A 27,976-nucleotide genomic window follows, 5' to 3' on the forward strand; every position below is an offset into this window, starting at 1 on the left:
TGGAGAGGGAAAACTGGCATGGCAATTTTCAAAGGGATCCCTTGATCTCTGACCTCCAGATATGTGAATGAAAATGGGTTCCATGGGTACCCACGAGTCTGTCCTTTACAGACATGACCACTTTATGCTAATCACATGCAGTTTTGGGCAAAAAAAAAAAAGACAAGCAGTATTTTGAATGCAGTATAAATGTGTTATTTTTCTATTCTAAAATGGTTTGAATATTTCTCCATACTGGGGTCCCTAAAAGGTCTTGGAATTGCATAAATTGGGTATGACTGGAAAGCTGAGACTCTTGTGGATTCATTGAGCCCAAGACATTTCTACTGTAACTTGATGCAGAAAAGGCAGACATTGGTGCATAAAAATTCACCAGAATGCAAGGAATGAAGTGAGATGAAATATAAATCTTCTCATGTGACTCTGTGGGTTAAAATGGCAAAAAAGCGTATTTCACAAAATGTCCGATTGTTCCTTTAACCCTGAACACTCCTGCTTTAACGCTACACTGCACAACTTTTCATATGGAGCTTCTCTTGATGTTTGATCACTGAAAGGAAGTCCACCCACACAGTGAGTGACGGACTGAAACTTAAATACAGATACATGAGCGCTCCCTTCAGAGAAAACAGCAGTCTTAAGCTTCAGATCTTTTCCCACGTTATGTCCCTTTAGTTTCCTCTGATATAAAACATCTTAAACCAGCCGAGTTGGCAAACATGAGCGCGCTGTGTGCAGTTAACTTACTTCACTGTATAGGATTTCTGACTATTAGCTAAACTATTCCCTTTTGCTGGCATATGAAGCTGCCAAAAAGCAACACTGCAGAGTGCAGCTTTAAAACAAAAAACCTTTAAAGACCAGCATAGCAAACAGCTATTTTCCCTCCTCTTTTTGATAAAACAACACAAATACCAGACCCTCGCTGACGTGATGCACGCCTTTAAGATAAGGCTGTCCTTTTTATTGAGATGCTGATGTTCAAAGGTAGTCCTGGTGCACCTGGTGTCCTCTGCTTGGTATTTGGTGTGTGGACAGTGGAGGGGTGAGCTGACTCAGTTGAATGTCTCCTTGTTGATCCACATAAGGGTCCGCGTCTCGTTGGGCTTGCATTCGTAGTCGATGCTGCTGAATTTGTTGCCGAACTGGCAGTGCTCCCTCTTGTAGTAATTGTAGTATTTCGCCTGCCAGACTGTCTCGAACGTCCCTGCTTTGTTAAACTGGACAGAAAGACAGATCGTCGTCACCAACACTGCAGCAAAAACCTGCTCTTTAATTTGATGAATAAAAAAAAATGCAGATTTCTGCACTTCTTAGCAACAGCCATCTGATAGCTCATAAGAGATCCCTTTGACACAGTTGTCTTACCTCCATACTAACTTGGACAGGTTGCCGGTCTCCACTCTTGGTGTGTGGGACGCCCTCGGTGTCGTACTGGGCGTGATAAACCACCGAGTCTTCGTCCTTGGACTGCTGCTCCAGAGGGAAGACGATGCCTCCGATGTTCATGGTGCTGTGAGGAAGAGAAAGAGGAGGAAGTAGTTTGATACTTTATTTAGGGCTGTTAAGTGATAGGACACCTGCATCAGGTGGAACTATAGACTGTATGTAAAAATGGATGACATGACAGCTCCCCAAAAGAGAAGCCAAAACATCTGGATCACCCCCTGGTGGCTGGCTGCAGTATAGGTACATACATGATTTGTGAGGTCACATTGACCTTTGACCACCAGAATCTAAACAGGTCATCATTGAGTCCAAGTGGACGTTTGTACCAAATTTGAATTTGAGACTCACCTGTCACTCAAAGTGGCCACACCCTCAATTATGCATAACTTTAAGCCTTAATATAATTTAAACAGGTGAGTTATATAAAAATCCCCCCCCCTACAGTTGTGATGAACGGGGATATTAACTATAGAGACTATAGAGATCAAAACTGTTTTTGTACCAGGCTGTAAACAAGTTTATTTCTGCTGTAAAGTTGGGCTTTTTAACATGGGGGTCTATGGGGATTGACTCGCTTTTAGAGCCTCAAGTGGCCATTTGAAGAACTGCAGTTTTTGGCACTTCCACTTTGGCTTCTTTTCTCAGCACCAGACTTTGCCGCTTGATCAATCAATCTATATTTGGAGAAAACTGGATTACCAACAAGGCAAAGCTGGCCACATCCCGGGGATCCCAGACCTCACAGTGGGCCCCAAAGGCTGCAGATCCACAACGTGACACTTGATTTTTGGTCATCTGATTATTTGCAAATTGGGGAATTTGCACCATTAAAGTACAATATCAACAAAGATGGTCCAATATTATCAACCTAATATTATTGCATGTTGGGGGCTCTGTTAGTATTTTAGTTCATATATGCTCACATTCCACAAGTAAGAGGTCAAATCCTTGCCCTAGGCCCCCCACCAGGTCTACCCAGCATGTGGTCATCACCACTTCCTGCCCCGAGCCTCACACAGACCAAACCTAATAATGCATTTAGTTGATTTAAACTTTTTAAGGCATACATTTCCAGGTTTACCATCAATACCAGGACCACCACTCTTAAACCTGCTTCATTTGAACACATTTGGTGTTATTTTAAGTCTACCAACATTTAAACCATTCAATTATAAATTATAATAATTTAAAATTATAATATAATGTTTACATGGTGGCATAATGTACTTGTCAGCTTACTCTTTTGGACTATAGGCTAAATGAAAACATCATCATAAGACCAAAAACGCCTAGAATCTGCAGATCCTAATTGAATCAGGCCAATCTGTTTTATCCTACTATTATTCCTTTTTTGTTTGACATTTACAGTGTATCTTTGTTATTTTACTTATTAACGTTTCACCGTCATCTGTACAGATGGATCACTTGTCACTGAGGTGTGTGATCATGTCAGGGCCGGTTTAAGGCATAGGCCATATAGGCGGTCATCTAGAGCGCCACCCGCTGGGAAGCACTGGTCGCCCTCAAAAAAATATGTATATATTATTTTTTTTAAATGCAGGTGGGCGCCCTGCCTCATTTTCTGCATTGAGGAAACAAATGAACTAATAAAGAAAGAAAGAAACACACTTTTCACCCCTGTAACTCTCTTCCTTACACTTTTTCACCCATTGTCACCGATATGCAATCCAGCTATTTGAGTCAGTATCGCCATGATATCCGATCCGGTATCAGTGCATCCCTAATATCAGGGACAAATTGTTAATTTATATTATAATAAATACAGTTATTTATTAAAATAAAAATCTTAATATTTGTCTTCAAACCATTGTGATGTCTGATGTGTGTTGCGGTTTACAGGGTTAGCGTTCGGGTTCTGGAGGAATGAACCCGAACCCGAACCCTAATCCTAGAGAGGGGGCCCCAAATCCGCCTAGGGCACCAATAGGTCTAGAGCCGGCCCTGGATCATGTGGACCCGCCCTGCTCCACACTGACTTCTTCACTTCATCTAATCCAACATGAGCTGTTTGTACATCAGTAGAGAGACAACGCGTCATGTCGCCACCAGTGATGTTAAAAAAACATCACACATGATCCACATGATGATTTATTCAGGCGGATATCGGATGCTGCAGGGCTGCAGGAGGAAGGCCACAGAGCCATGCACGACCATACTGCTTTATTTTGCATTTAGAAACGATATTTAACTGTAATTATGGAGATGGATCATATCCTTATAGAAATTACTTAATTATTAATTTATGTCCTTTCTTATTTATTATTTTATTTAAATATGTGAATGCTGTGTTGCCTCCCGCTGCAGAAAAACCACAATATCTGACCCTATAATGCAGAAAATAATATATCATTTAATTTCTTCTTACGTGGCCTCGACGTTTCCAGGCTTCAGCACCACCTCGATCTTGTACTTGGAGCCTGTGAGCAGTTTGATGGTCCTGTTCTGGCCGAACCTGGTCCCGTCCACCTTGAAGAACACCGGTCCTTCATTGGGCTGGATCCGCAGGGAGATGGAGATGTTGATGATCGGAGGGACGTCGTCCATTATCCCGGTTTCTGTGTGTTTCTTACGGGGTCAGTTTCAGGTCCCGTGATGATGGAGGCTAGAGATGATGCGGTGATGCTGAGGAGGGACCAGTCAGTACAGGGCTTCCGGTTACGGCTTTCAAAATAAAAGTGTGAGGGCCAAGTCATAAAATAAGATAAGCTAACACAGTCAAAAAAAAAAACAGCTAAACAAAGTGTAGTAAAATATGAACCATTTAAATAAAAGGAAGTATAAAAATAGGAGCATTATATACAGTATTGACAATAAACAGACTATTAACAAAATTGCACAAGTGGAAAATGATATTGCATAGTGAGAATGAATGAATGAATGAATGAATGAATGAATGAAATTCCACCTGAAAATATCAGATTATTATTGTCAGTTTTTTGGTGTAGAGTAGGGCTGCAATTAACACGATTGTGGTGAAACAATGGCCATTTTAATTTCCCATTGCAGATTTCAAATAGCCTCTTTTGTCAATTCAATAGTTCAGAAATTAAAAATATAATATTTATAATTTTAATGACAAATAAAAGTGATAAATATTCACATTTGACAAGCTGGACCCAGGGTTTGTTTTGCATATTTTTTTTTTTAAATGGCAAAAACAACTGATTGATGATCAAAATAGTAGCTGAATATAAATACACCTCAAGTGCAACTTTGTTTACATTTTATTTATTACATCTACTCTACCTATTTTGCAAGTGCATCTATTTTTATATTTTATACTTCCAGTGTAACACTTATTTTTATATTTACTATTTTTATATATATCTACTTTACCTGTTTTATTTACTTTATAACTGTGTGTGTTTTACCTGTTATATGTTTTATCTGCCTTGTTTAGTCTTGTTAAGTATTTGTTTTAAAGCACTGACCAGAAGTGGCAACTGTGAATCTCGTTGTATTTAATACAATGACATAAAGCTTTCTCTCTCTCTCTCTCTCTCTCTCTCTCTCTGAAGTAGACGAGACTGGAGTAAAGATGATTAAAAAAAAGTTATTTTTATAAAACAGTCGCTATATCCCGACAGTGTAGTGCATGAGACAGGTAATCTGAAAAAAAAAAAAATCATGTGTCTCTGTGTTCTGTCAAGATTTCACAGAACGGAAGAAAACAACCAATCAGAGCCAAGCTGGAGTCTGCCCTCTCTGAGCAGCTGTCAATCACTCGCAAACGCCATTCAAAAAGTCAAACTAGGCAGCGCTGATCAAATATGAATCAATATTCTGTTACTGTAATGCCTATTTCTCTCCTCAAATGTTTTTAGAAACATCTTGTAGTGTACTGTGACCAGGTAGCCATGTTGAGATCAGTTGAGGAAATACCAAACACCGCCCACCAGCCAGAGCAAACTTGTTGTGAGACTATAAGTTGCCTGGGTGGACACAATAAGAGAAACACCTTACAACGTAATGCACATTACTCCACCTTCACTAAATGCAGCATCAAAAATGCTGGGAGTTGACTTAACTCCTCTCTGACATCGTGTCAACAAATACTACATTACACGCTTCACAACAATGTAATTTATTGCATTTCAGTCATTTTTACATCAAAGCAAGTGAAATTAATTTCCCTAAATAATGTCAATGCTTATTTTTCGTTCCTCCATGATCCTTATTTTCTTTCAAAAAGTTACAAAAAAAAAAAATATGTACAATTGTTTGTGTATATTTGCAAGTATAAAATATATTAGAGTTAAAAATCAGGCACTCAGAAGTGCCAGAGGTGCTTTTAATAAAATCCTAAATGTGGCAGCATCTGTCGGTCATCTGTCCAGCTCGGCCTGCAGGATCTCTCCCCAGGTCTCAGCGTCCAGCGGCGTCATCTTCCTGCCGCTCAGCTCCTCTGCTGATTTCACGTGGCTGTATCGACCTCTCAGCCAGTCTTTCTTTAAACGGCTTCGAGTGTAGTTCTTCACAAGCGTGACCTGCAGAGAGGAGACAGGACGCAGACAGAGGACGGGGGGATCAAAGAAGCTTAAACCTCTTCTCATTCAAGATGACATTTGATGGTGAAATTATTTTCTTTATATTACATTAATTCAAAATAATGGGACTATTTGCATCAATTAAAGCATACAGCCATTTCTACTTGACCTTTTAACCTCTCAAGTCTTTTCAAGGCCTAAGCTGGGTCTAACCTGAAGCATTAGTGTCTTTATGCAGGTTGCTGTCCAACACCTGACGGTTGGTGCCTTCAAATGGGGTCGTGTTTTCCGTGTTCACAAGTAGAGCCCATATGAAGGTCCCCCTCTTGTCATATTCACAACCTTGTAAGTGGAAAGTTTCTGAAAAATCCGAGTTCATGTCTTGTGACGTGTTTGTTGACATTGTCAGAAATGGCGGAGGCCATGGAAGTTAATTCTTCGGTACATAATAAGTGAATATATTGTAATTTTAGTTGTATATTGTAATTCTTCGTAATTTTATAATATATCTGAGGAAAATGTTGATATTCCCAACGGCCTCATCTTTTCCCTCTGTCATTATACCTTTGCATTTACTGCATTATGTTACCTACTTGCTAGCTTGCTAAATTGTTAGCCTCTGTGGCTTCTTGACGCCAACAGTAACGTTAATATTGCCGTTGCTTAGCAGCGGTGTTCTCATGACTTAACCACTTAAACGCCAAGCATATCGTGTACACGACTTCCCACGTTGTAAACACCAGCTCACAGGTTTCATTTAAGGCACCAACTGTAACATCACCTGTAACTGAACATATTCTGTCTCTCTGTGATGTCACATCCCCTCAAAGGTCTGCGTTTATAACATGTTATCACAAAATCGTTTTAACACCACTAATTTCTTTAACGCAATAACGCGATCGATCTTTCGGAGGTTGTAGCAGGCTTTTTAAAGCTAGAGTGAAGATACTGCCAACCTATGAAACTAGAAAACCTAAGGAATCCATTGGTACCAACCATGTCATATCAGCTTGTCACGAAGGAGGTTAAATAACGCTCCAAACTTGCGCTAAATTTTGGCGAGGAAAAACTGCCATGACCATTTTCAAAGGGGTCCGTCCCTTGACCTCTGACCTCAAGATATGTGAATTAAAACGGGTTCTATGGGTATAATTTTATTTACCACCTTTCTAAAAGCTCAGTGGATGTATTATTTGTTTTAAATTATTCGTCTACATAAAAAATATTATCAATAAGATCTTTAAATTTGACCCACCTTCCAGGACAGGCCGTCTCTCCTGTCGCTGTCGACCTCCCTCTGACAGACGGCTCCAACCAGTAGACACTGCCTCCTCCACACCTGGTCGCTCTCCTCGATGATGTAATGCCACAACTTGCAGGTCCCCGAGGCGCTGCACAGACTCCCGGTGTCCAGCTCGCCAAAGATCTTCACGCTCATTTCTGTCGGCAGCGTCTCAGCAAAGTTTTGAGGGGTGGGGGTGTCGCAGGTGGATATCAGGGAGGGTCTTCGTTTAGAGAGGAGAAACACAGACGAGGTCCTTGTGGAGTCATGCTGCATAATAGCTCAGAGTCCAACGGTCTGAAAAAGCTTGGGGAAAACAAAGAGATAACTGATGTTACTGATTACATCTGAAGCTTCATCTCTTTGAATCTGATGGGCACTTTGAAGATATAAAGAATAGAATAGAATAGCAGAATAGAAAATACATCATTGTCTGCTTTTTGCATACAAAAGGCAGAAATTCGTCTTTGGTTCGCATGCTATGCTAAAACTGCTATTAAAAGAGTACATTAAAACAACATATCACATCCAGACAGGACACATTAAAACACGTTCACATAACAACACAATACACCAATAGAAGCTACAATAAAAAGGAGCACCAGGTACCAGGACTGAATCAAGGTTAAATAAATAGATAGAAAGTGCTGGGTGCTGAGGTAGCAGGCTGGCTTCAGAAAGTGGCTGAATATTATATATATATATATATATATATATATATATTTTTTTTTTTAAATCTGCTAAAGTAGCAAAATCACTGTCCTCTGCTCAGTTAAAGAAGTTGACTCACAGACGTATATTCTGGCTTTCTTTTCATCTATAAGGGACATGTAATGTTTTAAACTACTGGCGAATATAATCCATCAATCTTATTTCCATATACAGTATGTATTTTGTATACATTTCTTTTTGAAAAACGGACATAGTCACATGTGTTTACTTTACAAGTCCGTCTCTAGCTCTCCCAGCAGCTCTGTTCTCTTTACAGATCCATGGTAAGCTCCAGTTTGAATGCATTTAACATAAATGTCAGTATGTGGGTGCTTTACAGTTGTAGCGTCGGCTGATTTGACCACGGAGATGAGAGTGATGGTTGGCTTGACTGCATGTTACCATAATACGATAACGTTTCTTGTCCATGACAGAGTTAGCATGCAGCTTTAGCCATGATGTCTAACTCTGCTTTTCCTGGCAATGTGTGAAACCCAAAGTGTTTCCATACTTTACTGTATATGTAGTGTTTATCACTTTGGATTTAAAATATGAGGGTGCAGGTGGTATCCACGCGGACCCTCCGCTTTTTCACTTCGGCTCACTGAGGTCGACTGCAATTTGTTTTGGTTGACGGATACAGAACGGATATGATGTTGCGAATACAACAATAAAAGCGGTAACTTCCTTCTACCGCCACATGGACTCAAATCAAGCAAATATATTGTCTGTATTCGAAACCGCATACTGCATACTACTGAGGAGCGCAGTATGCAGTATACAGTACATACTGCATACTGCGTTCCTCAGTAGTATGCAGTATGTGACAGTTAAAGTGATGTATTTAGCAGTATGCTAGACGAGGTTAAGCCTTTAAACCAGCTCTTAAAGCACAGGACAAAAAAACAAACTTGTACCACTATTACAATATTATCAAAAAATACAACTTTGATTTTGTTGTTTATGTTATGCTTGTTTACTTTATAAGATACTGCAGGTTTAAACTATTTATTCTAACAGCTCATAATGAAGTCTGACAAACAGGATCATCAACGAGGAGAGACGAAATATAAAACATTCATCCACAACATTTACTTTACTCAAACTGCTTTTTCAGTTACAGCAACAACAAAAAAAGTGGACTGATCTCCCTCCAGATATTAGAGAAATGCTAAAAAAGTGTCATGTTGTCTCATCAGGAATCTCTCTGCCCCGTCAGAAGCTGCTCTTTCCCTCGCCACTCTGCTGCTCTGTATCCGCTCTGTGAGCGTCACTGGCCGGCTCTCCAGCGAGCTACGCCTGCGGGCGATTGTGGAGCTTTTTAACTCCAAAAAGGCAGATAAACACAGGTTCCTGTTAATTTATAATGGACATCTGTGTTGTGATATTTAAACAAACTATCCGTCAACAAGGAAATAAAAGCCTCTGGTCTACGAGGCCGGAGTGAGCTCCAGCAGCTCATAGCGGTCTCTGAGCGTGACTACCCGGCTTGCTGGCAGCGACCCGGGCAGGCGCTCGCTGGCTGTCACAGTATTCTGTGGAGCTTCTAAACTCCGACAACGGTGGAACAAATGTTCGATTCGCCATCTAACTTCGTAAAACTGCCGATATTAATAATCTACACAGTTGATTTCTCGCCTCAAAAACTTTCAGAAGTGAATTTAGTGTTGAAATGGCTACAAAAAAAGTAAAAAACGAGCAGCTTTTGGCTGCTGTTTTTGTACCCGCAGCCTGTACTGTTCCGGCGCTTTGCATTGTGGGATACAGTAGGCGAGATAGACTGGTCTGATGCAGACTGGAGAATTTTTCCAAATCAGTACGTCATCCGGGTATTTCTGGCATACTGGAGATTTTGCTTTTGTTCGCATACTGCATACTACATACTACATTTTGGCCAAATCAGTACGTACTACTAGTATAGTATGCGGTTTCGAATACAGCCATTGATTCTGGCATTAAAAAATTGATTTGACATGACAGAGACATATTTGTACAGACACGTATGATGAACTGATGGGTACTATAGAGAGTATAGAGAGAGTATAGAGACTATATAGAGTGCAAATAAACAAAATATAAACAATATTATTTATTATTATAATAACAAGATTATCAATAAGGTGCAAAAAAAAACATACAATTGTGCACAATGCCAGAAATATCAAAATATATGCATGCCAAAAGTAAACAGCTAACGGTGAGGATTAATTAAGAGGATTATAAAAAACAAACAGGTTATAACAGACAACATGTGTGCAGCTACACTTCCCAAGGCTGAATGATGGTAAAATCCTGCCTGCACAAACGACTCATATTTACCCATTTCCAGGCCTTTATAAAGCACTTTGTTTATATTTGTTTCCCTGTTTGGTTTGTGGACTAAAGTGTGAATCTCTTTTGTAAGAAACCAGATGTTTACTGTTTCAGCTCGGAGTCACGTTCAGCTGCACGGCTAGCGAGTTAGCTGACTAGCTAACAGAGACTGAAAACCCTCCGGCCTGTCGCAGTTTTCAGGCTAAATAACATTTTTTACATGCCAACACTGGTTATAACATGTATGCCGTCATATTTAAGCACAAAACGCAAGTGTTTGGTGTAAATATGTGTTGTTTCTTACCGTCAGTGAGGTCGCTCCGTGTCCGTCTGACAGCTGACAGTTTAAATGTCTCAACGGTTGTTTACTCACAGACATACGTCACTGTTTGTTTGATCAAACTGCGCATGCGTACAAAGGCCATTTTCTGGCCACACGTTCACCAAACTCCGTCATCACATTGTACAATTAAAGATGTTCTTGTTTATTTGAGGGGTTTTTTATGTTTACAAAATAATGATCAAGACAGTTTATGAATGAGTAAGTATCACTCTTTAATTCGGCATACACGTTATATTTTATATTATTTATTTATATTCTTTATTCTTATATATATATAAATATATATTTTATATATATACAAATAATAATATAAATATATATTTTTTTATTTTTATATTATTATATATATATTTTTACTTTTATATTATTATTATTTATTTATATTTTTTATTTTTATTTATTTATATTTTTATACACGTTATATTTCTCTTCCTTCTCACACAAAAATATACCTTATACTGTATATACTGTATATGTTCTTAATGTATATGTTCTTAATATGTCTGTATATATTTTTAATATGCCCTTGTACAAAGTATTTCCTTTTATAATTGTAATGTAAATGTAATATAACTTATTATTTTAATGGAGCTCCCCAGCAAAAAGTATTTCACACGTTTGTACCTGTATAACCCTGTAACCCATAACCCATCGATAGTCCAGTGTTGGTCATGTATGGTTTTCTTTGTTTTCTTTGTTCCTTTTTCCCTGATGATGGGCCTTGAGGCTAAACAAAAAAAAAAAAAATTTGTGGAAGATTTGTGTATGAATTTGAAATTTGAAATTTATATATGTTTGAAAATTTTAGTGTTATTGGTGTAACACAAATGTGATGTTGTATATAGTATGTATGTGATAAATTAATGTACATGATTTCGGACCCCAGGAAGACTAGCTGGTGCCATTGGTATCAGCTAATGGGGATCCTTTTTAAATAAATAAATAAATAAATAACCGGCGTGACAATAAACATGTTGAATCTTGAATCTTGAATCTTGAATCTTGAATCTTGAATCTTAAATAACATTGCGTGTCTTTAGTTTATCAAATTATAAAATTATATTCTAATTTATCCCTATCTTTCATATTGTAATATAGTTTGGGCAAGTACTTTTCCTACAAACCTTCATAAAATGTTAGTTGTCCAAAAACGTTTTTTGAGGATTGCAACTCGATCAGAGTCATACATCTCCTCTGCACTATACTGCACTAGAGCTTTTACTCTTGTGTGTTATACTCTATTTTAGCTTCTATCCCAGCTTTTATTTTTAGCTTGTTTTTATTTTCTAATCTTTAATGTTTTTATAACTGTTTTAATTATGTCTTAATGGTCTTTTGCACTTTGTCGCAATGTTCTTGAATGTTTATGTAAAGCACTTTGAATTGCCCTGTTGCTGAAATGTGCTATACAAATAAAGCTGCCTTGCCTTGCCTATTAAAATTCACAACATGATGATCAAATGAAAAAGTTGAAATTGTGATAACTAAAGTCGTGCAATGTATGTTATGTGTATGCCGAATTAAAGAATGGCATATACTAATTCATAATACGTCTTGATATTTATTGTATAACCAGAAATAATTCGCAAATAAACAAGAACATTTTTAAATTGAACAAAATCTTGATGGAGTTTGGTGTCCAGAAGTCTGCTTGGCGCCTGACGTCTACTGCGCATGCGCCACTGCAACCAGGAAGTTTTGAATCCTGCAGCTGACAGCAGCCAAAGTTGCTTTCTGTGCTGTGAAGAGGAATAAGTATCCAGTGTGCGTCCACAACAGGTAGGCAGGAGTACAAATGCATATTAAATCCTGCTTTAACTCTCCAAAAGCTCTCAGAATCCATTGAACTTGATGGTTAAAGGCTTGTATCGTTATGTGTTTTCTACCAGTTCCTCCAGTGAACGGGGGGTGAAGAAGCTTACTCCAGTCCCGCCCTGCTGAGCACATGTCCGGCTCCGGCTTCGACCTCGTCCCGGTGGACGGTGGAGGTGGAGGGGCTCCCATCCACCTGCCGCCGGGGGAGACGGTGCTGGGCAGGGGGCCCTTACTGGGAGTGAGTCCTCCTGCTGTGTGGCTTTATTTGTAGTTTACTATGCATTACTCTCAACAGTGCACTTTAATAAACATTACTGTAAATGTAGTGGTGGGATGTAACCTCGTACATTTACTCAAGTACTCTATTACTTGTACTAGTACTAGTACTTGTACTTCACTTGAGTCTTTCACTTGAATAGCAGAACAGTCACAGGGGACATTTTTATACTTTAAATACCTGAAGTACATTTACCTGATTATTCTTCTGATCTGAATACTTCTTCCACCACTGCTACCCAACAGAGGACAATAATCTATCTGTCTGTCTGTCTGTCTGTCTGTCTGTCTGTCTGTCTATCTATCTATCTATCTATCTGTCTATCTATCTATCTATCTATCTATCTATCTATCTATCTATCTGTCTATTCTCCATTTACTGAACTTTTGAAAATATTTTCAATTAATTTTTTTTGGGTTGTTTATCCACTCAAACTGTCCAGAAATTGTCACATTTAAAGATATAGATTATCCTTATTATTAGATAATCAATATGTAATTTATTGCACTGATTTACTGTATATCATTTTGATACTGTTTCCATTACTAACCATTTTGCTTGATCCAGACAAACTGATCAATATCTTTGTATTGTGTATTCCACATACACACCCAGGACTATTAAAGACTACAAAAGACTATTAAAGACTAAAACTAAGGATGATGTGAGTGTTACAGCTGAGCTGCAGGTCTTCCTCTGAACCACTGGAGGACTCTGTTATACTGATAACATGGAGGCAGCTGGTACAGGATGTGTAATATCTGATGGGGTACACCGTTGTCTTCGTAGTACTTATGTTATTAGAGCCATCAAAAAAATGACAGATTTTCCAATATGATATCATGGCTTTTTTTTTGCACATCTGAGTTTATAAATCATCTCTGCGTCTAAAAAATGAGCCTGAACATAATCTGAATCATTTTGTACTGAAGCTCTTCTCCTGTTTTGTTTTTCCTCATGTTGTCTCAGGTCAACGATAAGAGAGTGTCCAGACTTCATGGTCTGCTGGAGAACCTGAACGGACAGCTGCGTCTCAAACCGGTACGTCCTCTCACTGAAGATTTAAAACATCCACACCAGTGGTTTGCCATGTTTGACCATAAGCGTGAGCCTTTATCCCAAAGCATACCATGAGTTACACATCTGTAACTTTTTGTGGTTAAAGTTAGGGCTGTCAATTGATTTGAATATTTAATCGCATGATTGTCCATAGTTAAGTGCTTTTTTTTTTGTCAAGTATTTAATACTCTTATCAACATGAGAGTGGGCAAATATGCTGCTTTATGCAAATGTATGTATATATTTATTGTTGGAAATTAATTAACACAAAATAATGACATATTGTCCAGAAACCCTCACAGTTACTGCTTTAGCATAAAAAATATGCTCAAATCATAACATGGCAAACTCAAACCCAACAGGCAACAACAGCTGTCAGTGTGTCAGTGTGCTGACTTGACTATGACTTGCCCCAAACTGCATGTGATTATCATATTTTCATTCACATATCTTGAGGTCAGAGGTCAACGGACCCCTTTGAAAATGACCATGACAGTTTTTCATTGCCAAAATTTAGTGCAAGTTTGGAGCTTTATTTAAGCTCCTTTGCGACAAGCTAGTATGACATGGTTGTTACCAATGGATTCTTTAGGTTTTCTTGTTTCGTATGATGCCAGAAGCTTCACTCTAGCTTTAAAACTGTGCCCGCTACAACCTCAGAAAGAAGGATGGTGTTAATACATTAAAGAAATGATTGGCGTTAAAACAAATTTTCATCAACGCGTTATTATCGCGTTAACTTTGACAGCCCTAGTTAAAATATAATTATTTAGCGTTGTCTGCATGGCTGCCTGTCTGTGAGCTGTAGCGTGCTACTTTTGTGGCTGATTGTGTGCTATGAAGTCTGTCCAAACTAGAGTCTTCACTCAGAAATGTTATTGTGAACTTTAATGTCGCAGAAATGGAAGTCATCTCATGTCACTTTAGTGTGTTTAGTGTATCTGTAGTTAGGTATCGGTAGTTATAGCTAACGGATGGATGGTCTCTGTTTCTGGCAGCAAGATAAATCTTGTGTTTTAGGAGTAATGGATGTCAATGATGGCTGAAAGGTCTCCATTTAGTTGCTGTAATGACATACCATTTTTCCAACAGATACATTCAATACTCAGATCTTTATTAGTCTTGAGGGAGAATGGAGTCATTCCAGCAGCAGACGTCAGATGGAGGTCTGTTTAGAAAAGAGTAGACAGCATTAAAGACATAAATCACACCGACCTCATCTAGTTATCATTTGTTTAATTGACTTGAAGTCGATGCATCTGCACGTCTCAAATCATCATCTCAAATAATTAACACTTCACAGTCACAACACTTCATCCATTTTCTAATTGTGAGGTGGAATCAATTGCATCAATAACAGCCTGAGGCTATCAATGCTCTGACCTTCATACCTGCGTCATAAAAAACAGAAAATCACAATGCTTTCAGATTTTTCTTTTCAATAGCGTACGTTCGCTGGCAGTTTTTTGGCTGCAGGGCAGTGTGCATAAAGGAAAATCAGCCACCGATTTCAGATGATCGGTGCAGGTGAAAAATCAGGTCACTGTGACCCGTTTAAGAGGGGCCCTACAGAGAGAGCACTAACTAACCAAAGGCCCCTACTGTGCAGTTATAGTGATAGGTCTAATAAAAACGACTGCAGTCTGTGTCAGACTGTACAAAGTAGTGCTGAGGTGTAGATACAAGAAATACAAGCATAGTATTTAAATTTTTTTTTTTCGTACAGTGTTCTTCTACATATTCATTACGGTACATTGTGTTTTGAGATTTTCTCACATAAGTCCAACTAAACAATGAGCTGAAACTCACTATAAAGCTCCGTAAAGCTGAGGGGAGCTGCAGATTCAGCTGATAATTCACCACCAGAGACACCTATCACGTTGGCTTTTCATGCTTATTATAAAAATATTGATTACAGCCGCTTTAAAGACTGAATATAAATCCCAAAACATCATTACAGACTTTAGTTTTTCCCACATCCAATAATAACCCTGCTGGAGTTTATGGGTTCATCTTGTTGTTTTGATCTCTAGACCCACCTGAACCCGTGCTTTGTTCAGTCGTCCCTGAGCGACGACCCTCGACCTCTGCAGAGAGATTCCTGGTACCTTCTTCATCATGGAGACTTGTTCTCTCTGCTGCCAGGGCAGTACATCTACGAGGTGGTGGCCGTGGGCGGAGAAGACCGCACTCCCAGGTACTTACACGTAAAAAAATAATAATGCTCCTCTCCATCAAGATCAAGAGATGAATCTCATTTACTGCAATTTCTCCCCCAGACGTCTGCGTGAGTAATTAAATCAGATGGAAGAGGCTGTTTAATAAAAATCTTATCTTTTATCTTTAGCAGAGCAGACTGTGTGGGGTTGAATGGGGTCCAGTTCAAGTGTTGACTCAATTAAAAGCCAACATTAGGAAAATGGTTCTCTCTTTTATCTACGAATTAGCGTCCCCTCCATTGTCCTGACTGTCCTGTCTCTGTTTGAAATTAAGATCAAACACATGGAAAAAGGACTCTCAAGCAAATGTTCCCACTGTTCAAACCAGCTGAAGGTCATGTTTAATTCAGACAGAAATTCCAGCTTTTATCAGAGAAGAAACGAGGACTTCAACCTCAATTATTCAGGCTTAAACTCATTTTTTTAACTTATTTTGTCAAATATAACTTCCCGCAGAAACAGTCAGATGTTTGAAGAAGAAGAAGAAGAACTTCCTGTTTCTCCCGAGCCAGATGTGGCGCCACCTCCTCCTCCTGTTGGACAGACTCCACCTCACGAGGAGCCGACACCAGCAGCTCTGTCCAGCCAGGAGGAAGCCGCCAACAGAAGTTTAAACAAGGTTTGTTTAACATCAAAACCTTTATCAGCAGTAGTGTTGTCACAATACTGAAATTTCTACATACTATATACTGAATAATTTTATTACCATACTATATAATTTTATTATATAAAATGTAATTAATGGTGCCGTTAGATTGCTGCTAGACTGCCCCGTTAATACAGGTGCGTACCTCCCTTTGTGTGCGGCGAGCAGGAGCGTAAACACTTTTTGACCTCAGTGAAAATGTTGTTTTAAAGGCTAAACTCCAACAAATATGGATTGAAGCAGAAGATAAAAACATGTTGTGAAAATTGGAAATGATTACAGCTATCTTTTTTTCAATATCTGTTGACTTTTGGACTTAACAATGCTCTGGAGTTATTGGACATTTTTGGATCACACGAGTCAGAAACAATCCCACGCAGCCACCTCTGGAATCTACTTCTACAAATCGTATAAAATTAATATTATTTTGTATAACCTGATCTTTATCTGCAACTGTGCAGAAATAACTGCTTTAAATAGAACGAGTAGACATGCAAAAACAAAGAAAAAAAGCTCTTGATCATCATTTAAGATGATCAGCGTTATAGTTTTCAGTCTCGGTGTTGACAGCAGCAGCAGCAGCTCTGATGATAAACCCACTGTACTCTACTGAGAACTGTTTTCATTCATGTAGGGAGACTCTACACAACCAAAAGAAGAAGAGAAAGAGGACCAAAGTGACGTCACTCCATCTGTCACCAAGAGAAGAGTGTTACCTGCGTGGATGATGGCGGCTGTAGCAGCGACACACAGTGCTTCCTCCTCATCCTCCAGCCCGAAAGGTAGTGTGTTCATGTCTCATGGATTTATTACTTTTGTCACGTGTCTCTCCACACAGACAGAAGAACCCTCTTTTGTCCACACTTGACACTTAATGGGATCCGTCTTTACATCACAATACATCTGTTGGGTCTTCAAGGATCCTCAACAAGGATTCCCTTTTTATTGTGGATCTAAACATGTTTTTAGGAGGCATTCATTTAAAATTGTGTGAGACTGATAACGGATGTTTGAGGCAGATATCAGTATTTGAGATTTAAAAACTTAGATAGCGAAAGATATCGGCCAATAAGTATATTTTTTTGTTTTTAAACATAAACACATAACATAAACAGACAATCTTGACATGCATCTGTTAGATGTGTTTTTTAAAATTGTGACCAAGATGCATACTGAGTGGGATATTTCAGCCCGTTCTCATTCCCAGAGCGTCAAATACAAACGCTTTGACAAGGCCGTCTGCGTTACCGATACCGCACATAGTCACATTTTGAACGGGCACTGCACTAATGATAATAATAATAAACTTTATTTATACAGCACTTTTTAAAACTATGTTACAAATTGTTTTAAATGGTTGAACCAGCATTAATGTCAGCTAAAAAAATATAATTTTCCATATTAGGCTTGTTTTTAAGACACGTGTGCTGTGGTACATTTTCAGCTTTAATGCACAAAGTGTCTGGTGAAGAAATGGGAGTCTGTTTCCAGGTGATGTTGTCTAGGTGCTGCTGGGACGTCGGGACACCACCTGAACGCTGCAGACGTTTGTTGACCTTAAACAGCAGCTGACACCTGTCTGAAGGTGTCGCTCTCTTTGAATAGAGAAGCTGAGCAGGTTGACTGCTGTGATGTTTGACGAACTGACGTTAACAAGAGAATCAATAGAAGTGTAAAACACAGCGGTTAGCCTTTCTCTGTTGATAATTAGAGCAGTTAATAGAAGACGATGGAGATCCTCTCTTTCCCCCCTGAGTGCTGCTGTTTAAGTGTCTGCTACTGTAAAATTTACTGTGAAGGAAAGCAGACGGCTCTGCTCTGCTGGATGGACCCGCAGTGACTTCATCACTGCCTCCGTTACTGCGTCCATCCGCTCTGCGCTGCACTTCAAGAGCTGAGTTTAACTGGGCAGAGTGGGGCGATGGAAAAGTTCCAGTTTCCTAAAGAGAAACTTGTGATGCTCTCTGTGGCGTCTGCTTTCATTCACTGAGTCTTTTTCACAAATGTGTCCACAGTCACGTCATGAGTTTGATTTCACACAAAACTGTTAGCAGTGGTGGAAAGTAAGGCCATCCTTACCATAATAACACTACTTTAGGAGCAACGGAAGTCAGACGGCAGCTGGCGGTACCACGGTTTAACACGCTGCTCGTTAGTTTCACAGTTTCACAAGCGTTTCGGAGAACTATGGTGGCCTTCAGGTAACATAAAAACGTGAAAAGTAGAGCCAGAGTTTGGTTTGTCTGTTCTGGGCTACTGTAGAAACATGGCGGAGCAACATGGCGGACTCTGTGAAGAGGACCCGCTCCCTATGTAGATATAAACGGCTCATTCTAAGCTAACGAAAACACAAAGATTCTTATTCTACATTAATGAAAACATAGTTATGAATATTATATTCCATTTCTGCTTATAGATCCCCTGAAATGTTACACATATTCCGACTAATACAATGCATACTAGCATTGATTTTTAACAGATTTTGTGTGATGAAATGTAATATTATTATTAAATATTAAATCTTTTAGTGTCTGTTGAACTCTAGCTGCTGTATAATCCTCTGACAATGACATTTGTCTCTTCGTTCAATCAGCTGTGAAGAGAAGTAAAGGAGCTTCAACCAGCACTAAAGGAGCCGCAGCCAAACGGGCCACGCCCACCAAGACCTCCTCACCTGAGGAGGCGGAGCTCAGCGAGGAGGAGAGGCCGAAGAAGAGGAGAAGGAAGATCAAAAGTGATGAAGAAGAGGAAGCAGCTCAGTCTAAAACAGTTGAGTATTGTTAATGACTAGTCGGTGGCTGTTATCACGTGTTTTCACTGTTTTTGGTCCAGTTTGGTCCAAATAAGTCCTCCTGTCAATCTTACCTGTAAATGACTGGACTGTAAAATGACTGCCTTTTCAACGAGTGTCCAAAACATGTCTCCATGCTGTCTTTACAGACTAATGAACCCCTTTTTGTTTGTCTGTTCCTGTTGTTGACTCTCAGGATGTCCCTCCAGAGCCCTCAGTCAGGCTTCAGAGTGAATCCAAGAGGTCTGAGATGAGCGACGAGTCTGACGGCTTCACCATGGATGTGGACGAGGAGGAAAGAGGAGGAGAGACATCTACAGCGCACATAAACACCACGACACGGACGAATAAAATCAGCCAATCTGAGAACGAGGACAAGAAGTCGAAAAATGGACAACACACTAAACGAGGAGCAGCGTCTGTCGTGTCGAACAGCGGCTCTGCATCCGCATCCGGATTCAGAGAGCCGTGTCCGTACGGGAAGAGCTGCTACAGGTAATGTTTACCTGAGCACAAACACTGAGGCTGAGCTTCTTCAGTGCAAAAAAAAATGAAAGTCCTGCCAGAGGGCTTTTTCTTTGATGTGGCTCATTTTCCAACAAAGATGAGATGAAGTGCACTTGAGCTGATAAACATGAAACGAGCCAAAAACTGAATCAGGTCCAAAAGCTTCTCAAAGCAGCCGCCTCGTGTCTCTCTGCTTTGAGCCTCAACAGATATTCATTTTCTTGAATATAACATAAAAGATTATTTCAAAAACATTAAAGCTAAACATGAATTTTGAGGTTTTCTTACACAACCCTAAATCACAAAGTGGGTCTGAAGTGGAGCAGAGCATCACAGCCACATTCATTTACCTCTGAAGCCCCAAAACTGAAAAAAATCACAAAAAATTGACGAGTGAAAACTCAGAGCGTCATTTACAGTGTGATTGATGTAAAACACCTGAAACCAGATCAGCCAATATCATCCAGCTGCAGATCTTAAAAAGATAATTTGGGTGTTTTAAAGTGAGGTTGAATGAGGTACTTATCTGTAGTCAGGGTATTACCTACAGTAGATGACGGTCGGCACGCCCCCAGTTTGGGGAAACAGACAAGAGTACTGGTCCAGGAACAAAGCAATGCACTGCTGTGGACAGGGCAGCCAATGGCGCCGTCAAACATGCCGAGCTTCAAAACAGCAGTCCACAAACCAATGAGTGCTCAGACGTTCAAATCCAAGGCACTCTTCTGGCAAAAAAAATAAAAAGCCTTTATTCAAATGGCTATTTCATGAAGAAATGGGGGTGGGTTGTTACCCAATCTGAACATGTCATGAAATAGCCATTTGAATAAAGGCTTTTTATTTTTTGCCAGAAGAGTGCCTTGGACTCTCCCTTTTTTTTTTAAATATTCAGTTGTCTTTTGTTGCCTCCTTGAATTCTTAATATCGTCCTGTAGTAGCGTGTAACATGAAGCATTGTGGTAGTTCTACAGTTTACCCTAAATACATCGACTACAGACAACAACAGCTTTTAATGGACTATTCATCTTTTTACCTGCAACACACAACAACGCAGACCAGAGGGATTTATGTTGGTCTAAAGACAGCTGTAGTCATTTAGCTACCAAAAGTGAACTGTTCATTTTTTACATTGATTTATATGTATATAATATAGATTGTAAATCTCTCATCATGTAACTTACTGTAATTCATTTTCTTTACTAACATCCAATAATGTTCAAATGTAATTAGTAGGATAAAATTCATATTTTTTTAGTCGACCTGTGTGATTTGACATCCTCACAAAATTTTGCCCTGCTGCTGCTTAAATTCTTAAGAAGAGTTGGCCCCAGTCTGACCTCAGTCTGTGGTTTAAATGGTCCAGAACTTCCGCTGTTAGGTCCTTTTTAAATTAAATGTACATAACGGGGGAGCAGCAGCAGGGCAACATCCTGCAGAAATGCTTTGAGTGCAGAGTCTCCGACATGTCTCTGAAGACCTCTCATCACCTCCCTGTTTGTTTTTCCAGGAGGAACCCGGCCCATTTCCAGGAGAGCAGTCACCCCGGTGACACCGACTACGAGGAGGAAGAGGAGACGCAGGAGGAAGACCGGCCTGAGTGCCCCTACGGCACCGACTGCTACAGGTCAGACATCACAGCACGGTCAGATGAAAGGGAGGGATTAAGAGGTATGATGGGAAACCTGGTGACCTGATGAAGCTTACATTAACGGCAGAGATGGCGTAACGTTACAAGACGCTCCTCATCATCCTGAAGAAGAGACGGGTTTTGGTAGTAGACGATATGTTTTACCGATCAGGAGAAAAGACACATACATTACAGGTGATTGAATAAGACTTTGCATTACAGCAGTAATTAATGATAGCCCCTGTAGCTCAGTGATTAAAGCACCAACCATGAACTGCAACATCCCCTTTCATGTCTCCCTCTCCGTCATCATCTCTGCTGTCTGTAACAAAGGCCTAAAAATGCCCCAAAAAACATCCATCCATCTTTCACGTTATCTTTTTTATTCATTGACAAAAAAATGTGTTGCATTTTGTCATAGTACTTCTAGTCAGAACAAACTTTTTATTTAGATTAAGTCTCATACTTTCAAAAAAGTTGGCCAGTGTTTTGCTCGTTCGCGGTATTGGAGCTAAAGATGTAAAGTTTGTCCTGAGGGTCGAGCTCGAGGAAGCTCAATGATATATCTACACTGGAAATGGTTCATCCTCTGCAGATCACAAGTCTGACTGTTATATGATGAGATGTCTTGTCACTCCGTCTGTCCAACACTTGAGCAAAATATTGTGACAACACATTTTTCTGGGGGGTTGACACCATAGACTGTATATATATCTATATATATAGATATATCTATATATATATAGATGGACGACATGTCTCCACTTCCTCCCACTGTACAAAAGTGAAAAAAAATATCCCGGATCCCGGAGATTTTGGCGTCATTTGGAGCCAGAGTCTGCGCAGTAGTGATCGGTGGGCTGAAGCTCACTTTCGCCCTGTTTATTAATGTAATTTATTACTGAAAACAACAAACTCAACTGTGACTTTTTGTTCCCTGACAGGAAAAATCCTCTTCACAGGAAAGAATACAATCACACAAAGAAAGCAGGTAGGATGTTTAACCTTTTTGTTTTCTGTTTGACAATATCCTGATTCTAATTAACAATGATATCAGTAAAATTCAGTATACAGCATCAACACTAAGGACACAGTAAACATAATCGACATTAAATGTCTATTATTTTAATCAAAGAATTGGCTCTGCTCTCGACAAATATAATACATTTTAATAAAAAAATATATATTTCTTGATGTCAGGTGATCAAAGCTTCTTTAAAATGCAGGAAAAAGACATTAACTCAGGTCCAATATACAGATTTAATAAAGCCTTTTAAAATGGCTTGCTTAGTGAACATAAATAATTTTTTATAATTTAATGTCAAATTTTTCTTGTTTTCAACATTCAGTGTGTCAACATTAGCTGTGCTAAGTTTGGAAATAACTGAAAGTGTTAGTTTGGATTACTTAAGTGGGGTTGTATGTATACTCCAGTGGTAAAATGACCAATGAAAATGACGTTGAATGAATTTTTGTGAATGGAGTCTGGTGGCATTCTGGCGCTAAAACATATATACTTTGACCAAAATGTGAATATTCAGATGAGGAACACCACTGGGAAGCTACAAAATGATATAAAAAAAAAAATAATAATGACCCGTTCTTTAATTAATTAATACTATGATGCTTGTCATACCTTCATTTTAGGACATGAATGCACCACCAGGAATACAATTACAATTGAAACACTATTAAAACTCTAATATTAAGTAGATTTAATGAAAAATAGTGCAAACGTGTTTCATTGTGATGCATCACTGTAGTTTGTTGAGCAGGTTTCATGTCTCTGCAAGATGATTTTGATAGCGTACTAAACCAATGGGGCCTTGGAAGGCGGGACATTTAAAAATGACAGTGCCACTTTACATCACTTGGTAAATGTTGTGAGCGCTAACAGTAGCAGCAGGATTTACTGGGCTGATTGTGCAAAACCACTAGTGCTGTTTGGTCCTTTAACCACAATCAGCTATGTAACAAACGTAGAAAATATAAAAGGAATTTCCTTCTCAGAAAGGGTTTAGCAACAGATCCTCAACCTGAAGAAGAAGCGTCACACTTATATTCCCTCACACACGCACACACACACACACACACACACACACACACACAAACACACACGACCCGTCACCAGAGCTGCTCAGGATCCATAAACCCACTGGGGCCTATTGATTTTTTTCTGTTAGCAGGTCATATTGTAATCTCAGGATCCTTCAAGACATCAACCCCCGTTGATTTCCTGGAGTGGAAATTACCTTCTGACCCACACACACACACACACACACACACACACGCACACACACACTCACACACACACACCACCGCCCTCCACCATTTAATAGGAAACCTCTCTACACTGATGAGAAACGTGTTTTTCTCAGCAGTATTTACATTCTCAGCCTCAGTTGACATTTAGTTGATAGCGCTTCATTTACATTCAGTCGCTCCACGTCCTCGACAGTTGTCTCCTGATTTAAGACGCCACTGACAGGAAGAAGAAGGACGGAGAAATGATGGCTCTGCTGTCCTTTTACCCTTTGGAGGAGCGAAGAAAAGAAACAAGATGTTGTATTGAGGATTACTCAAGTAAAATATAAATTACAGTATATATCTAAATTAAGATATTTACCCAAAGCAGTGATTTCATAAGTGGCCCAACCACCAATGGTGTTGGTGTTTAATGGGTTTATTATTGTTATTATTATTATTATTATAAAAACTATAAAGCAGTTGGAGAGAGCAAACCTCTGCCAAAGCCGCACAATCCTCATTAATTTTTTTATTTAACAAATAGGGTGTAAAAGATTTTTAATCTGCATCTAAATACACATATATGTGCCAGATTTCTTTCTTTCAAGTCAAGTGAGTGCTAAAGGTCATGAGAAAATAATGAAAATGTTCAAAGGTGTTTCCTTGAAACATTATTTTGGATTTTTTTGTTTTGTCCATCATTTCTATCAATAATGATAAGAACAAGAATAATACAGAATAATTTCAACAGATACACCTGTTATCAGTGTAACATACATTTACAGTAAAACCAAATCTTTTGTCATAAACTAAACTGTTTTCGTTTATATTTATATGGTGAACAATTGTTGTTTAAGTGTAATGATGCCGATGTTTAGCAGGTTTAATGTTTACCATGTTCACCATCTTAGTTTAGCCTGTTGACATGCTAACATTTGCTAAATAGCAGCAGAGTATAGCTGAGGCTGATGGGAATGTCATTAGTTCTGCAGATATTTGGTTATAAACCAAAGTATTGCACATATTAAAATTGATGCGGGTGCTTGATGAAAAGTCAGAGGATCACCAACGTTGACTGATTTTTATTGTTTTATGGTAAAAGAAAAAAAGAAAAATCATGGTAATGTGTCCAAATACTTGTCAAGATAGGGCAACATGAAACAAAACTCTCCACGGTACTCACTTTGAGCCTTTTGTATTGTCTCACTCTGGATTATATCGTCATGTTCACACTGTTTATGCTTTTACAGCTCGCACTACACGTACCGTCCCCAAAAAGATTGATGATGATGATGAAGACGACGAGGACTTTGGGGATGACGACAGCTTCATAAACGACGACAGCGAGGACGCGGGCGATGACTCAGACTACGCGCCTCCCGTCTCAGATGACAGTGGTAAAGAGGACATCAGAGGACTGCAGAAGGAAGCAAAGGCCTTTACGAAGAAGAGGAAGTAGATACAGACCTCTGTTTTCTTTTTGTTGTTTGATTCACTGCTGCAGCAGCTGAGGCCTCAACAGATTCATGTACGGGTGGGAAACATTCCAAAACACACCGAAGATGTTTGGATCTAAGTTGATTGAATCCTGCCTAAAAGTGAATTATAAGCAGCACTTTGAGCTCTGTGGCCTCCCGTCTGTTTACCAACAACACATTTAAAGATTTCCGAGTTTATATTTTCTTTTCAACGTTTGCTTCCAGCTGCCAACATGCAAAAGCTGTCAGGTGTCTTCGCAGGTGTCGTCATAGCAACCTCAAACACAACAGTGGACTGCGGTAATTCGGGCTAATTAAAGCAAATAGGTTTTTGAATGAAAAGCATGCCTCATGCAGCGTAACGCTAATTTAAATTGGGGAATGTTCCCATGACATCGGTTCTGGCTGTTTACTGAAGATGCAAAACACACGAGTTGATTTGACAAACCACTAAGTGTTTGTTCTGAACCATTGAAAACACTCCGACATAGTTTCTGATCAGCACTCAGCTGCAGTATGTAAGCATTAGTCCAAACTGAACCTTTTTCATTGTATGTTTTATCAGATTTTTTATTTTCATTTAGATTTTATTTCAGATAAAAGCTCCATCTGTTCCTGTTTGGGATTGATTCTGCTCATGTAAATATGTATGTTTTAGGAGTAGATGTCTTATAATTGTTGCTCTAATTTGTTTTTCTTACATTAATTGAATACATTTGATGAAAACAAACTCTTTCCTGTTTTTTTTTTTTTTAAAGTTATTTTTTTGGGGGCATTTTTCCATTTTTATTGAGGACAGTGGATAGAGTCTTGAAAGGGGGGAGAGAGAGAGTGGATGCGGAAAGGGCCACAGGCCGGATTCGAACCCGGGCCGCCGCGGTCAGGACCAAGCCTTGATACATGGACGCCTGCTCTACCAACTGAGCTAACCCAGGCACTCTTTCCTGTTTTTGATTGTATGGTGTTATTATGAAGCAGAAATCCTTGACTAGTCACCCACCAAACTCTGTACAATTATAGAGAGAATTTTACAAGAACAACACAAAATGTCACATTTATATATTCATTTATCAACAGTAGGTCAATTTATGATTAATTTCATTTTTGATTAATCTGCTGATTATTTTCTAGATTAATCGTGTAATCGTTTTGTCTATAACATGTCAGAAAATAGTGAACATTTCTCAGAGTGCAAGGTGATATCTTCAAATGTCTTGATTTGTCCAAAACCCAAAGATACTCAGTTTAATATGATATAAAACAGGAAATATCTGCTAAAAAAAGCACAATATTGGCTTCCAAAATGTTGTGGAGTAGAAGTATAAAGGAGCATAAAATGGAAATACTAAAGTACCTGAAAATAGTACTTAAGTACAGTACTTGAGTAAACCTACCTAGTTACTTTCCACCCCTGAGAATAAGTCCTGTCAACCAGTTTGCTGAAGTGTAGCACCAAGTGTAGACCCAGCACAGGTGACAGAGTTTGAAAGCTGCCACAGAGAGCTGATCTGAGGTCTGCTGCCCGTCAGGTTGTTTGTGGTGCATCGTGGGTCCTCCAGCTGACACTATGCATTCATTGGTGATGTTAAACTGGCCGGCGGGCCTCATGAATTTCAACAGCTGCAAACACCATCACGACTCCAGAGCTGCTTTCTGAATGCACAAACAACACGAGTGGATTCACCCACAGTACCACCACTACATACATTTTTAACACATGATCCCACTGTGAAGGTAAATCCTCAACATCAAACCGCTTCCTGTCTCACCTCATCCTTTTCTTGCTGGAGAAAATATCTTTCCTCTCACGTGACTGGCATTATAATTCCTTATTTCACACAACGGGCCCCAACACTGCTCACATTAACAAGCTGAGGGAGGGTAGAAAGTTCCTTTAGTGAAATGCAACATAGACATTAATGCAGCAGTAATATTAATCCAGAAAGATCAGATATAATAGTAAAACACTGACAGGGAAGGTTATACTGCACGATGAGTACTTTTACTTTTCATACACTAAAGGTACAGAGTGTAGCATCTCAGGGGATCTATTAGCAGGAATTTAATATAATATTCATAACTTTATTTTAGTTAGTGTATAATCACCTAAAAATAAGAATCATTGTGTTTTCGTTAGCTTAGAATGAGCCCTTCATATCTACATATGGAGCAGGTCCTCTCCACGGAGTCCGCCATGTTGCTCCACCATGTTTCTACAGTAGAATAGACAAATCAAACGCTGGCTCTAGAGAGAGACTTTTACGTTTTTACGTTACCTGAAGGCCACCGTAGTTCTCAGACACGCCTGTGCAACTGCGGTAACGTGAGCAGTAAAACTGTGGTACCGTCAGCTGCCGTCTGACTTCCGTTGCTCCTAAAGTAGTGTTATTATGGTAAGGATGGCAAGCAAGACGAACGGCGTTACCACGGTTTTGCACTCTGGCTCACGTTACCGCAGTCTTAGAAAGGGAGGAGTGAGCAATGGATGTTGGTTGCAATCTGCAACCACACCACTAGATGTTGCCAAATCCCACAGATTATACCTTTAAGTACATTTTTCTGATAATACTTTTACTTAAGTAAGGTTTTAAATACAGGACTTTTACTTGTAGTGGAGTATTTTCACAGTGTGGTATTAGTACTTTTGCTGAAGTAAAGGATCTGAATACTTCCTCCACTACTGCTATACAGTGCAAAAAACTCT

General features: G+C 39.3%; 3 protein-coding genes across 3 annotated transcripts; 1 reads left to right on the forward strand and 2 right to left on the reverse strand.

Moving 5' to 3' along the window:
- Positions 1 to 188: 188 nt before the first annotated feature.
- Positions 189 to 4,099, reverse strand: cnrip1a (cannabinoid receptor interacting protein 1a). Its single transcript, XM_037765817.1, has 3 exons — positions 3,836 to 4,099; positions 1,369 to 1,513; positions 189 to 1,220 (listed from the first exon to the last, which is right to left on the reverse strand). The coding sequence occupies exons 1-3, from the start codon at positions 4,012 to 4,014 to the stop codon at positions 1,056 to 1,058; spliced, it is 489 nt and encodes a 162-aa protein (XP_037621745.1). The 5' UTR covers positions 4,015 to 4,099; the 3' UTR covers positions 189 to 1,055.
- Positions 4,100 to 5,533: 1,434 nt separating this feature from the next.
- Positions 5,534 to 10,655, reverse strand: LOC119485955 (F-box only protein 48). Its single transcript, XM_037765818.1, has 3 exons — positions 10,568 to 10,655; positions 7,213 to 7,546; positions 5,534 to 5,957 (listed from the first exon to the last, which is right to left on the reverse strand). Exons 2-3 carry the CDS (start codon positions 7,513 to 7,515, stop codon positions 5,796 to 5,798), a joined length of 465 nt encoding a protein of 154 aa, XP_037621746.1. The 5' UTR covers positions 7,516 to 7,546; positions 10,568 to 10,655; the 3' UTR covers positions 5,534 to 5,795.
- Positions 10,656 to 12,259: 1,604 nt separating this feature from the next.
- Positions 12,260 to 26,002, forward strand: aplf (aprataxin and PNKP like factor). The gene is made up of 11 exons (XM_037765798.1): positions 12,260 to 12,385; positions 12,496 to 12,659; positions 13,668 to 13,739; positions 15,791 to 15,954; positions 16,433 to 16,595; positions 17,257 to 17,404; positions 19,216 to 19,391; positions 19,610 to 19,908; positions 21,428 to 21,544; positions 22,492 to 22,538; positions 25,045 to 26,002. Exons 2-11 carry the CDS (start codon positions 12,552 to 12,554, stop codon positions 25,251 to 25,253), a joined length of 1,503 nt encoding a protein of 500 aa, XP_037621726.1. The 5' UTR covers positions 12,260 to 12,385; positions 12,496 to 12,551; the 3' UTR covers positions 25,254 to 26,002.
- Positions 26,003 to 27,976: the final 1,974 nt, after the last annotated feature.

This window comes from Sebastes umbrosus, chromosome 3 (genome assembly GCF_015220745.1).
Source record: "Sebastes umbrosus isolate fSebUmb1 chromosome 3, fSebUmb1.pri, whole genome shotgun sequence".
In the NCBI taxonomy this organism is placed as follows: Eukaryota; Metazoa; Chordata; class Actinopteri; order Perciformes; family Sebastidae; genus Sebastes; species Sebastes umbrosus.

Bases quoted from the DNA above. Each gene is read 5' to 3' on its own strand.
- cnrip1a (XM_037765817.1), bottom strand. From the start codon at position 4,014: ATGGACGACGTCCCTCCGATCATCAACATCTCCATCTCCCTGCGGATC. The intron at 1,514-3,835 runs GTAAGAAGAAAT...TCTTCCTCACAG, and splicing joins CCTGGAAACGTCGAGGCCAC to CACCATGAACATCGGAGGCA. The intron at 1,221-1,368 runs GTAAGACAACTG...CTTTCTGTCCAG, and splicing joins CTGTCCAAGTTAGTATGGAG to TTTAACAAAGCAGGGACGTT.
- aplf (XM_037765798.1), top strand. From the start codon at position 12,552: ATGTCCGGCTCCGGCTTCGACCTCGTCCCGGTGGACGGTGGAGGTGGA. The intron at 13,740-15,790 runs GTACGTCCTCTC...TTTGATCTCTAG, and splicing joins GACAGCTGCGTCTCAAACCG to ACCCACCTGAACCCGTGCTT. The intron at 16,596-17,256 runs GTTTGTTTAACA...TCATTCATGTAG, and splicing joins CCAACAGAAGTTTAAACAAG to GGAGACTCTACACAACCAAA.
- LOC119485955 (XM_037765818.1), bottom strand. From the start codon at position 7,515: ATGCAGCATGACTCCACAAGGACCTCGTCTGTGTTTCTCCTCTCTAAA. The intron at 5,958-7,212 runs GTGGGTCAAATT...TCCTCTCTGCAG, and splicing joins GAGACGGCCTGTCCTGGAAG to GTCACGCTTGTGAAGAACTA.